The sequence below is a fragment of the Jaculus jaculus genome, chromosome 12, assembly GCF_020740685.1.
Source record: "Jaculus jaculus isolate mJacJac1 chromosome 12, mJacJac1.mat.Y.cur, whole genome shotgun sequence".
Taxonomy (NCBI): domain Eukaryota; kingdom Metazoa; phylum Chordata; class Mammalia; order Rodentia; family Dipodidae; genus Jaculus; species Jaculus jaculus.
Genome location: NC_059113.1, coordinates 94,257,892 through 94,270,798, shown reverse-complemented (window position 1 = coordinate 94,270,798; position 12,907 = coordinate 94,257,892). Strand labels below are relative to the sequence as shown.

Genomic DNA, 12,907 nt, shown 5'->3' with positions numbered 1-12,907 from the left:
AGCATCCATGTAAACCAGATATAGAGTGGTGCATCCCAACACACCCAAGAGAATCCATATCTTGTGGTCCAGCTAAATGACGTTAGTAGCTGCCAGAGATCTTGTCTCAACTGATAGAAGTAAACACTTTAAGGTTGTCCTGTGACCACCAAATGCACACCATGGCATGTGTGCACCCCCCCCATACACTCATGAACGCATGCATACAAAAACACATACGAAATAAAAGGGGGACTCCAGGTACTAACTACTATGCAGAGAGCAAAATTACCCCATTATGAGGGGTAAAAAGATTGAAAGAGTCACAGGTTAGATGTCATGCCCCGAGGCACTGCCTCCCTCCAATAACTGCTGGTCCCACAATGCATCACCCACAACCCCATGAGAAATATCAGCAACCTCACTAAGGAGGGCCCCTTGTGGAATGGAGATAAGGAGGAGGGAAAAGATGGTACCAACACATGATGTATCCGTACAGGATATGTACTTAATAATTAAAAATAGAAAGATTTAAAAATACCCTGTCGAGATGACTGATCTCAAACTTTTTCCTTTAACAACCAGTTATTCAAGTCCAGCACAGATTACTCAAAATAAAAAAATAAAACATAGGCTGGAGAGCTGGCTCTGTGGTCAAGGCACTTGCCAGCAAACCCTAATGACACAGATTCTATTCCCAGTACCCCCCTAAAGCCAGATGCACAAAATGGCACATGCACCTGGAGTTCATGTGCAATGGGCAATGGGTAGATGGCCTGCCGCACCCATACTTTTTCTCTCCCTCTTCTTACAAATAAATAAATAAAATATTTAAAGACATAGTAATAGTATCATGGGCCAGACATGGTGGCACATGACTTTAATCTCAGCACTCAGGAGGCAGAGGTAGGATTGCTATAAATCCAAGGCCATCTTAGGACTACAGAGTTACAGCAAGACCCTATCTTGAAAACACCAAAAATAATAATAATATGCTGGGTGTAGTGGTACACGCTTTTAATCCCAGCACTCAGGAGGCGGAGGCAGAAGGACTGTTTTGAGTTCGAGGCCAGCCTGTGACTGCATAGTTAATTCCAGGTGAGCCTAGACTAGCACAAGACCCTACTTCAAAACAACCCAAACAGTAAATAAGTAAGTAAAAAGGAAACCTCTTGCTAAGGTGTTACTTCCTCAAACCAACAGAAAAACACGCATGCATCAAAAATCTTCCATGAAGCCTTTCAAAAGAAAACCAAGAGCTGGACATGGTGGTGCACGCCTTTAATCCCAGCATTCAGGAGGCAGAGGGAAGAGGGAGGAGTGGTGTGAGTTTGAGGCCATCCTGAGACTACATAGTGTCAGCCTGGGCTAGTGAGACCCCCCACCTCGAAAAACCAAAACAAACACAAACAAATTAATTTCAGTATATTATTTGGCAAATGCAATGAAAACACCTAAATTACCTAAAACCACATTTCTTTTTTTTCTTGTCCTGTACATTACACATAAAAGGAGGGTGGGTTACACGTGTATGTTCAGACACACATGCCCTCAGCACACATGTAGAGGCCAGAGCAGTACAATGGGTATCCTCCTGTCTCTCTCCATGTTATTTCCTTGAGAGAGAGTTGCTCAGTGAACCCAAGGCTGGCCAGCTGTCCCAGCAGTTCTGTTTCTGCTCCCATAGGGCTGAGTTTATAGGCAAATGTGACCTCTTTCAAAGCAAGTAATCCCAAAGGCTGTATTTCTGGATGTGATGGTTTTAGACATATACAAATTTTAGCATTCAGGTAATTTAAAAAGCTAACAACCTGTAACCTGTTAAGATATATTCAGGATGAATACATTCTGAAATTCAATTAACACCACATTCAAACCTCAGCTGTTCACATGGTTCTTACAGGAAAAGCCAGACTACAATGAAGTCTATTCCTCTTAATACGAATCACTTACTTGGCATTTATCTCCAACTTCATACTGTAAGCCAGCAGCAATGGAATAATCACGTTTTTGTTGCGCTATTAATAAAACAACAATCAGTATAATACAAAGTTCATTTCATTATATTCAAATGCTACAAAACAATTTTATGTAGGATATAAAATTTTAACTCACCTTGTTTAGACTTCAGCCAAATTTCATACTCCACATTTCTATAGACTGCAGGGTTGAGTGACTTAAGAACCTTGCTAGACAAAGGAAGGCTCCTGGAGTTCCCATTGTTCTTTGGGTTCTAAACAAACAAAGTCAGGAAGTCTAATCAACAAAGAAATGTGTTCAAAACATTTTTGTTCTACATATGTACAAAAGTAAAATCAAATGAATAAAATGAAGGAGCTACAAATAAACTTACTGGAAAAATGACATTTACTCTACCAAAAACGTACCAGAAAAGATTTTCTAAAAGACATGTGACTTTTTTATATATTAAATAATTAAAATTATCTTTAAAAGAAATACCTCATTGCCCGACAAAGCTTTAAATCCATTCACATCAGTAGCAGCAGTTTTGCTCCTACAAAAGAATATAAAAGAAAAATATACTTGTGTGTAATTAAACTTTAATATTTTTTGTTTGTTTTGTTTTTCAAGGTAGAGTACTCGCTCTAGCCCAGGCTGATATGTAGTCTCAGACTGGCTTCAAACTCACAGTGATCCTCTTACCTCAGCCTCCTAAGTGCTGGGATTAAAGGCATGCACCACCACACCCAGCTCTAAACTTTAATTTTAATTTATTATTATTTGTTTTTTTTCAAGGTAGGGTTTCACTCTAGCCCCAGATGACCTGGAATTTACTATCTAGTCTCAGGGTGGCCTCGAACTCACAGCAATCGTCCTACCTCTGCCTCCCAAGTGCTGGGATTAAGCTTGATTTTTGTTGTTTCCTTTTTTAAAGATACATTATTTTTAAGGATTTTATTTATTTAGCCAGACGTGGTGGCACATGCCTTTAATCCCAGGCGCAGCACTCCGGAGGCAGAGGTAGGAGGATCACTTGAGTTCAAGGCCACCCTGAGATTACATAGTGAATTCCAGGTCAGCCTGGGCTAGAGTGAGACCCTACCTAAAAAAAATAAAGTGGGGGGGATTTTATTTATTTACTTTTTTATTAAAGACAGAGAGGGAGAGAGAGAATGGGCATGCCAGGGCCTTTAGCCACTGCAAAGGAACTCCAGACATATGTGTCCATGTGCATCTGGCTTACATGGGACCTGGAGAATCAAACCTGGGTCCTTGTGCTTTGCAGGCAAGCGTCTTAGCTGCTAAGCCATCTCTCTCCAGCCCCCATTTTTTTTAATAAACTTTAATTCTTAACTGAAATATTATATAGGCATAACTTCTCATTAACCAAGCAGAGACATCAACTTGTCAAAACAGCCCCATTACTGAAATTAGATTTAAAGAGACGTCCACTGCTGTGTCGTAAGAACACACAGCACCTCAGCATGTGAAACAGCTCCAGTGTAGCGTGTGGTGGCACACACAGAAAGTTTCTTCAGAATTGTAAATTCATTCTTACTTGCAATTCTCATCCTCTGAGTCTGATATTTCACTGTTGTCTTCATCAGCTCCTTCTGAGGTTTCTAGTTCCATCATGATTTTACTAACATCAGTTTTAAATACTTTCTCATACAGCAATTCATAAAGGAGAGCTGCAATTAATGAAGAGATTTTATTCAACATTAACTAACTAAGGCACGTTTTAGAAACAGGACTATACTACTCAGGCTTAATTCTTCACAGACATCTAAGAACACCTCTCAGCATCAATAACACAACTTAACTTAAAGCTACCTGAAAAGCAGTAAGAATTTCTATGAAGGTGCAGAGTAGTTTTAAGTCATGCTTGAGAATACTGTCTTTAAGGCAGGGTCTCACTCTAGCCCCAGCTGACCTGGAGCTTATTCTGTAGCCCAGGCTGTCCTCAAACTCACATTAATCCTCCTACCTCTACCTCCCAATTCCTACGATCATAGACATGAGCCATCATACCCAGCTAGAACACTAGCACTTTAAAAAACACATAATAAAGCAACAGACCCATTAGTGAAATGTGACAACAGAAAAGCTATATATGCTGAGAAATTACTGAATCACACATCTGCACATACTGCATCCCCCACACACACTGTGCTCAAGCTTTGTGCATCCTTACATGGAGTTAACATATGAAGTACTTTTTTATCTTCTTGTTTTTGTTTTCTGAGGGAGGGTCTTACTCTAGATCACTCAGGCTGAGTTGGAATTCACTCTGTAGTCTCAGGGTAGCCTCGAACTCATAGTGATCCTCCCACCTCTGCCTCCGGAATGCTGGGATTTAGGACATCACACAACTAATTATGTCTTGGTCAAAAAGCATTGCTGGCATTCACTGGGTGGAGGTTAGAGTTCGAACCACCAAACATGCAATGCTCAGGAAAGCACCTACAAATACAGGCACCTGTCCAAGTGCCAAAGTTAGGAAATCCTACCTTTAAGCAAAAAAACACCAAATGCTGTTTTAAACTATATACACTAACTTTAAAAATGTACATAAATCCTTCTTAAGAGCATATAGCTTAGGAACATCATTTCCCATACGACACAGGTGATACTTACACTGACACACGGCAGAACTATCTTTATACTTTAAGGGATAGACAATGTCATAATGATTTCCATTGGAAAAACACAGCAACACCTGAAAGGGAAAAACAGGACACACTTCAGCCCTTCATACGTATAACATTGCAAAGCTAAATAATGTTCCTTTCTCCCCTCCTCCTTTTTCTTTTTTTTTTCTGCTTGTTTGTTTTGAGACAAGGTCTCATGTCGGCTAAACTGGCCTCACTTGCTATATAGGTAAGGACGACCTTCAACTCCTGACTCTTCTGCTACTTCCCAAGTGGTGGGATTACAGGCATGTAGCCCCACACCCAGCAGTAATGTTTGTAAGAATCAAACTGCATGGTGGTGCACGCCTTTAATGCCAGCACTTGGGAGGCAGGGGTAGGAGGATTACTGAGAGTTCGAGGCTACCCTAGACTACATAGTTAATTCCAGGTCAACCTGGACTACAGTGAGATCCTGCGTGGGGAAAAAAAAAGAAAAAAACGGCTTTAACCCTTACTGCCTTCTTAAATCCACTGTGCTTTTTCTTCATTCCTTCTTTTAACCTAGTAAAGTCTCTCTCTAAACTGTAAAAATAAAAACAAAACCAAACAGAGGTAGCTACAACTGGTAGCATGCACCGTAACTCCAACATTTGGAAAGGCTGATCCAGGAAGATCAAAAGAGGTATAGGCCAGTCTAGGCTACAGGAAGAGATGTAAACTGAAAAAATAATAATAAACATCAGTACTGGGGAGATGGCTGAGCAGTGAAAACTGCTTTCTAAAAAGTCTGCTGGCCCAGGTTCAATTGGCCAGTAATCATGGAAAGCAAGAAACAAAAAGTGGCATATATATCTAATGTTCTTTTGCAGTGGCAAGGAACACTGGTATATACATACATACATGTATAAACATTTTTAAAAATAAATAGGATAGGAAAACATGATTTCACAACTACCTAAAAAAAAACAGTCTGATGTGGTGGCTCATGCCTCTAATCCCAGCACTTGGGAGGCAGAGGTAGGTGGATCACCATGAGTTTCAGGCCATCCTGAGACTAGAAAGAGACCCTACCTGAAAAAACAAGAAAAAAAAAAGTTAAAAAAAAAAAAAACAAGCACACCTATAATCATAGAACTCATGATGGTGAAGCAAGAGAACCAAGAATACAAGAGTACAGCCTAGGCTACAAAGCCAGACTTCATCTCCAAAAAGAAAAAGAAAAAAAAAAAAACCTCAAAAACTGTTTTCTTAGCTTTAATCCCAGCACACAGTATACAGAAGTAGGAGGTAGGAGAATCGCTATGAGTTCAAGACTACCCTAAGACTACACAGTGAATTCTAAGACACCCTGGACTGGAGAGAGAACTTAAAAAAAAAAAAAAAAAATTAAGTATTTTCTAAGGAACTGATTACTGATAAATAAATTTTTAAAAAGTCATACTCATTTTATTTAGAACATGGCATGGCCCAAAAATTAGTTGGAAAGGCCAGATCCAAAACCAAGTCACTTAAAATCCCCAAGCTCCAGCTAGGGGTGTAGCGCACACCTTTAATCCCAGCACTCAGAAGGCAGAGGTAAGAGGATAGCTGTGAGTCTGCGGGTCATCCTGAGACTACATAGTAAATTCTAGGTCAGCCTGGTCTACAGCAAAACCCTGCCTCAAAAAGCAAAAAAAGAGGGCTGGAGAGATGGCTTAGCGGTTAAGCGCTTGCCTGTGAAGCCTAAGGAACCCAGTTCGAGGCTCAATTCCCCAGGACCCACGTTAGCCAGATGCACAAGGGGGCGCATGGGTCTGGAGTTCGTTTGCAGTGGCTCGAGGCCCTGGCGTGCCCATTCTCTTTCTCTCTGCCTCCTTCTCTCTGTGTCTGTCGCTTTCAAATAAATAAATAAAAATAAACAAAAAATTAATTTTAAAAACAAGCAAAAAAAGAGAAAAAAAGGCAGGGGGTGGGGAATGGAGAGATGGCATAGTGGTTAAGGCATTCTGCCTGCGAAGCTAAAGGTTCAATTCCTCAGGACCCACGTAAGCCAAATGCACAACGGGCACATGCATCTGGGGTTTGTTTGCAGTGGCTAGAGGCTCTGGTGGGCTCATTCTCGGTCTCCTATCTCTCTCTGCTTACAAATAAATAAAAGTTATTTTTTTGTTGTTGTTTTTGTTTTTGTTTTTTTGAGGTAGGGTCTCACCCTAGCCCAGGCTGACCTGGAATTCACTAAGGAGTCTCAGGGTGGCCTCGAACTCACGGCCATCCTCCTACCTCTGCCTCCCAAGTGCTGGGATTAAAGGCATGTGCCACCACGCCTGGCCAATTTTTTTTTTTAAAAAGCAAAGAAAAAACATGTCCAAGCTCTTATGATAGCATCCGTTCCTCCTTTGCTTTCTTCCTCCCACAAGTGGCATACACCTCACTTCAAGTTGGCCTGCATGAGTCCAACGCAGCTAAAACAAAATGCCCCTACAAGGAATCAACTGGCTTTTTTCCTTTCTCAGCCTCACTACAGTTTTCCATTGTTTCTACATTAAGTTCAAATAATGCAGTAATGCTCGAGCTACTGCAATCCCTTGGAAAAAGTATATAGTTCAAGTAGTTCTTGGTGCAAAGCAGGTATCAAAGCCAACACAGCACAGTAAAACCTGTCTCCACGCATTCTAGTTATCTATGAATTTCCTTCAGTTTCTCCATCAAAATGTTCTGAGAACCTCTAAGACAGTGACAAGAGCAGTAAAAAGTATGACTCAACAATGATTACCTTAACTTAAAAAAAAATAGTAAATCATAACCTGCATATACAAGAACTTCAACTATCATTTAAAGTTACAGCTTAGGCAGGTGTGGCTCATGCCTTTAATTCCAGCACTCAGGATGAACTGCCATGAGTTCCAGGCCAGCCTGAAATAGAGTCCTGATAGAGAGTGACAACCCACATCAAAAAATAAAAAAAGGGCCGGGCTTGGTAGCACACGCCTTTAATCCCAGCCCCCAGGAGGCAGAGGGAGAAGGATTGCCACGAGTTAGAAGCTACCCAGGGACTCCATAATGAATTCTAGGTCAGCCTGGGCTAGAGTGAGACTCTACCTTGGAAAAAAACAAACAAAAAAGGAAGGAAGAGCTAGAGAGATGGCTTAGTGGTTAAGATGCTTGTCTGCAAAGCCAAAGGACCCCGGATCAATTCCTCAGGACCCAAGTAAACCAAATGTACAAGGTGGCCCATACATCTGGAGCTCATTTGCAGTAGCTGGAGACTCTGGTGCCCCCATTCTCTCTCTCTAGTGGCTGGAGGCTCTGGTGCCCCCATTATCTCTCTCTATAATAAGTATGATATAAAATTATAGCTTAGGAAGTAAAGGAAGCAACTAAGTGATTCTTTTTGGTTTTTCAAGGTAGGGTTTCCCTCTAGCCCAGGCTGACCTGGAATTCACTATGTAGTCTCAGGGTGACTTCGAACTCACAGTGACCCACCTACCTCTACCTCCCAAGTGCTAGGATTAAAGACGTGTGCCACCACACCCAGCTTTAAACTTTTTTAAATTGACAACTTCCATAATTATAAACAATAAACCATGATAATCCTCTCCTCGCCCCCACTTCCCCCTTCACCAATCCATTTTCCACCATATCCCTTTCCTGTCTCAATTTATTTTGATGTCATCTTCTATTATGATGGTCTTGTGTAGGTAGTATCAGGCACTGCGAGGTCATGGGTACCCAGGCGATTCTGTGTCTGGAAGAATGCAGTCCTACCCTTCCTTTAGCTCTTATGTTCTTTCTGCCACCTCTTCCACAATGGCTTTTCAAGTATTTCTGCAAGCCTTACCTTTTCAGGAAAATTATTTTCAGTTACTTGTGAAGGAGATGCGTTTGGCTCCCGATATATTACAAAATCTTTCCTGAAAATAACATTTAGAGACTAATTTTAAAGAACTGTATTTCATGAATTTTAATTTATTTATTCATTTACCAAGAGCCTACTCTGTGCTAGAAAATGCTCTAAGCAGTGGAAATATAGCAGCCAAAAAAAAACAAAACAACACAGCTTTAAAATATCTAGGTAAAAGTCTTTTCTGAAGAACAAAATTTCGCCGGGCGTGGTGGCACACGCCTTTAATCCCAGCACTCGGGAGGCAGAGGTAGGAGGATCGCCGTGAGTTCGAGGCCACCTTAAGACTACATAGTGAATTCCAGGTCAGCTTGGGCCAGAGTGAGACCCTACCTCGAAAAACCAAAAAAAAAAAAAAAAGAACAAAATTTCAAATACAATGTGCCTGTAATATAAACTTCAAACCTGATTCCAAAGGGAGAACAAGAACTCTAAGTAACTGTAGCAATAAAAACTTAAATGACATTTGGAAAGAGCAAACTATTGACTTTGTTATGCAAAAGTAGTAAAAGTGACTAGCACATTCCTTTAACTGCCCTCCTGTCCACATAATGCTACTGGCCCTGAGAAAGTCCATCATTTCTCTATGTAACTGGCAAGAGTGGGTTGCATACCCACGGGAATATATCTTGTGTTCTTTTCCTTTTCATTTTGAGAATTAAGAATTCAGGCAAGAAAGGCTATAGAGCATACACAAAATCATGGAAACTAAACAATACACTACTAAATGATGAATGGGTCAATGAAGAAATCAAGAAGGAAATAAAAAAAATTATAGAGTCAAACAATAATGAGAACACAACATACCAAAATCTCTGGAACACCATGAAGGCAGTTCTAAGAGGTAAATTTATAGCCTTAAGTGCCTATATTAAGAAATTAGAAAGGTCGTAAGTAAACGACCTAATGCTTTACCTTAAAAGCCTTGGAAAAAGAAGAACAAGGCAAACCAAAAATCAGTAGACGGGAAGAAATAATAAAGATTAGGGCAGAAATTAATAGAAACAAAAAAAATCCAAAGAATTAATGAAAACAAAGAGTTGGTTCTTTGAAAGGATAAACAAGATTGATAAACCTTAGCAAATCTGACCAAAAGAAAGAGAGAAGAGACACAAATTAATAAAATAAAATCAGAGATGAAAAAGGTAACATCACAACAGATTCCAGAGAAATTCAAAAAATCATAGGGACATACTATAAAAGCATATACTCCACAAAGTATGAAAATCTGAAAGAAATGGATGATTTCCTTGATCTATATGACCTACCTAAATTAAATCAAAATGAGATTAATCACTTAAATAGACCTATAACAAACATGGAGATCCGAACAGTTATCAATAATCTCATAACTAAAAAAAGCCCAGGCCCAGATGGATTCACTGCTGAATTTTACCAGACCTTTAAGGAAGAGCTAACACCACTGCTGCTTAAGCTTTTCTAGGATATAGAAAAAGAAGGAATTCTACCAAACTCCTTCTATGAGGCCAGCATCACCCTGATACCAAAACCAGGCAAAGATAGAACAAAAAAATTACAGACCAATCTCCCTTATGAACATAGATGCAAAAATTCTCAACAAAATATTGGCAAACAGAATACAAGAGTATATCAAGGGCTAGAGAGATGGTTTAGCGGTTAAACGCTTGCCTGTGAAGCCTAAGGACCCCGGTTCGAGGCTTGGTTCCTCAGGACCCACGTTAGCCAGATGCACAAGGGGGTGCACGCATCTGGAGTTCGTTTGCAGTGGCTGGAAGCCCTGGCACGCCCGTTCTCAATCTCTCTCTCTCTCTGTCACTCTCAAATAAATAAATAAAAAAATGAACAAAAAAAATTAAAAAAAAAAGAGTATATCAAAAAGATCATTCACCCTGACCAAGTAGGATTTGTCCCAGAGATGCAGGGATGGTTCAATATAGGCAAATCTATAAATGTAATGCATTATATAAATGGTTGAAGGACAAAAATCACATGATCATCTCATTGGACACAGAGAAAGCATTTGACAAAATCCAACATCCCTTCATGATAAAAGTCCTACAGAGACTGGGAATAGAAGGAACATATCTCAATATAACAAAAGCTATTTATGACAAGCCTACAGCCAACATATTACTAAATGGGGAAAAACTGGAAGCTTTTCCACTAAAATCAGGAATAAGACAAGGGTGTCCACTGTCCCCACTTTTATTTAATATAGTTCTGGAAGTCTTAGCCATAGCAATAAGGCAAGGGACACACATAAAAGGGATACAAATTGGAAAGGAAGAGATCAAGTTATCATTATTTGCAGATGACATGATTCTATACATAAAGGACCCTAAAGACTCTACTAGCAAGCTGTTAGAGCTGATCAAAACCTACGGCCATGCAGCAGGATACAAAATAAATACACAGAAATCAGTAGCCTTCATATATGCTAACAACAAATACACAGAGGATGAAATCAGAGAATCACTCCCATTCACAACTGCATCAAAAATAAATAAATTAAATAAATAAATAAATAAAGTACCTTGGAATAAACCTAACAAAGGAAGTAAAGAATCTCTACAATGAGAACTTTAAAACACTCAAGCGAAAAATTGTAGAAAACACTAGAAAGTGGAGAAACATCTCTTGTTCCTGGATTGGAAGAATCAATATTGTGAAAATGGCAATCTTACCAAAAGCAATCTACACATTTAATGCAATCCCTATCAAAATTCCAAAGGCTTTCTTCATGGAAATAGAAAAAACAATCCAAAAATTCATTTGGAATCACAAAAAACCTCAAATATCTAAAATAATACTGAGCAACAAAAAAGAGGCTGGTGGTATCACCATACCTGATTTTAACCTATACTACAGAGCCATAGTAACAAAAACAGCATGGTACTGGCACAAAAACAGACATGTAGATCAGTGGAACAGAATAGAGGACCCAGATGTAAGCCCAAGTAGCTATAGCCACCTGATATTCGATAAAAATGCCAAAAATACTCATTGGAGAAGAGACAGCCTCTTCAGCAAATGGTGTTGGGAAAACTGGATAAATATCTGCAGAAGGATGAAAATAGATTCTTCTCTCTCGCCATGCACAAGAATTAAGTCCAAATGGATTAAAGACCTTAACATCAGACCTGAAACTGAAACTGCTAGAGGAAAAAGTAGGGGAAACCCTTCAACATATTGGTCTTGGCACAGACTTTCTGAATACAACCCCAACTGCTCAGGCAATAAAACCACAGATTAATCACTGGGACCTCATGAAATTACAAAGATTTTGCACTGCAAAGGACACAGTGAGAAAAGCAAAGAGGCAACCTACAGAATGGGAAAAATCTTCGCCAGCTATATATCTGATAGAGGATTAATATCTAGGATATACAAAGAACTCAAAAAGTTAAATAATAAGGAATCAAACAAGCCAATCAAAAAATGGGCTAGGGAGCTAAATAGAGCATTCTCAAAGGAAGAAATATGAATGGCATATAAACCTCTAAAAAAATGTTCTACGTCACTAGTCATCAGGGAAATGCAGATTAAAACTACATTGAGATTCCATCTCACTCCAGTCAGATTGGCCACCATCATGAAAACAAATAATCATAAATGTTGGCCGGGATGTAGAAAAAGAGGAACCCTTCTACACTGCTGGTGGGAATGCAATCTGGTCTAGCCATTGTGGTAATCAGTGTGGAGGTTCCTAAAACAGCTAAAGATTGATCTACCATATGACCCAGCTATAGCACTCCGAGGCATATATCCAAAGGACTCATCTCATTTCCTTAGAAGTACGTGCTCAACCATGTTTATTGCTGCTCAATTTATAATAGCTGGGAAATGGAACCAGCCTAGATGTCCCTCAACTGATGAGTGGATAATGAAGATGTGGTACATTTATACAATGGAGTTCTACTCAGCGGTAAAGAAAAATGAAGTTAAGAAATTTGCAGAAAAATGGATGGACCTGAAAAGGATTATACTAAGTCAGGTAACCCAGGCCCAGAAAGCCAAGAGCCACATGTTCTCCCTCATATGTGGATCCTAGCTACAGATGATTGGGCTTCTGTGTGAAAAAGAAAATACTTAGTAGCAGAGGCCAGTAAGTTAAAAAGGAGATATAAAGGGAAGAGAAAGGAAGGGAGGAGGGTACTTAATAGGTTGGTATTGTATATATGTAAGTACAATGATTGAGATGGGGAGGTAATATGATGGAGAATGGAATGTCAAATGGGAAAGTATGGGGGGAGGGAGAGTATTACCATGGGATATTTTTTATAATCATGGAAAATGTTAATAAAAAATTTTAAAAATTAAAAAAATAGAATTCAGGGGTCAATCAGGCTACCATTGCTCCAAGAGATTCTGAGAACTGAGACTTCTGAACATTGACCTATATGTCAAAATCCAGTTGATACAATTAAAAATAAAAAGCCATACCAGGCGTGGTGGCACACACCTTTAATCC

At 39.6% G+C, this 12,907-nt stretch overlaps 1 protein-coding gene across 1 annotated transcript in view; it reads right to left on the bottom strand.

Annotated features, from left to right (window-relative positions):
• Otud4 (OTU deubiquitinase 4) overlaps window positions 1–12,907 on the bottom strand; it is a 65,687-nt gene that overhangs the window by 31,190 nt on the left and 21,590 nt on the right. Inside the window, exons 5-10 of the mRNA XM_045130756.1 lie at window positions 8,392–8,464; window positions 4,579–4,660; window positions 3,500–3,632; window positions 2,440–2,494; window positions 2,095–2,212; window positions 1,933–1,997 (exon numbers count right to left, since the gene is read on the bottom strand). Of these exons, the coding sequence (XP_044986691.1) occupies window positions 1,933–1,997; window positions 2,095–2,212; window positions 2,440–2,494; window positions 3,500–3,632; window positions 4,579–4,660; window positions 8,392–8,464 (526 nt within the window). The remainder of the gene's footprint in view (window positions 1–1,932; window positions 1,998–2,094; window positions 2,213–2,439; window positions 2,495–3,499; window positions 3,633–4,578; window positions 4,661–8,391; window positions 8,465–12,907) is intronic.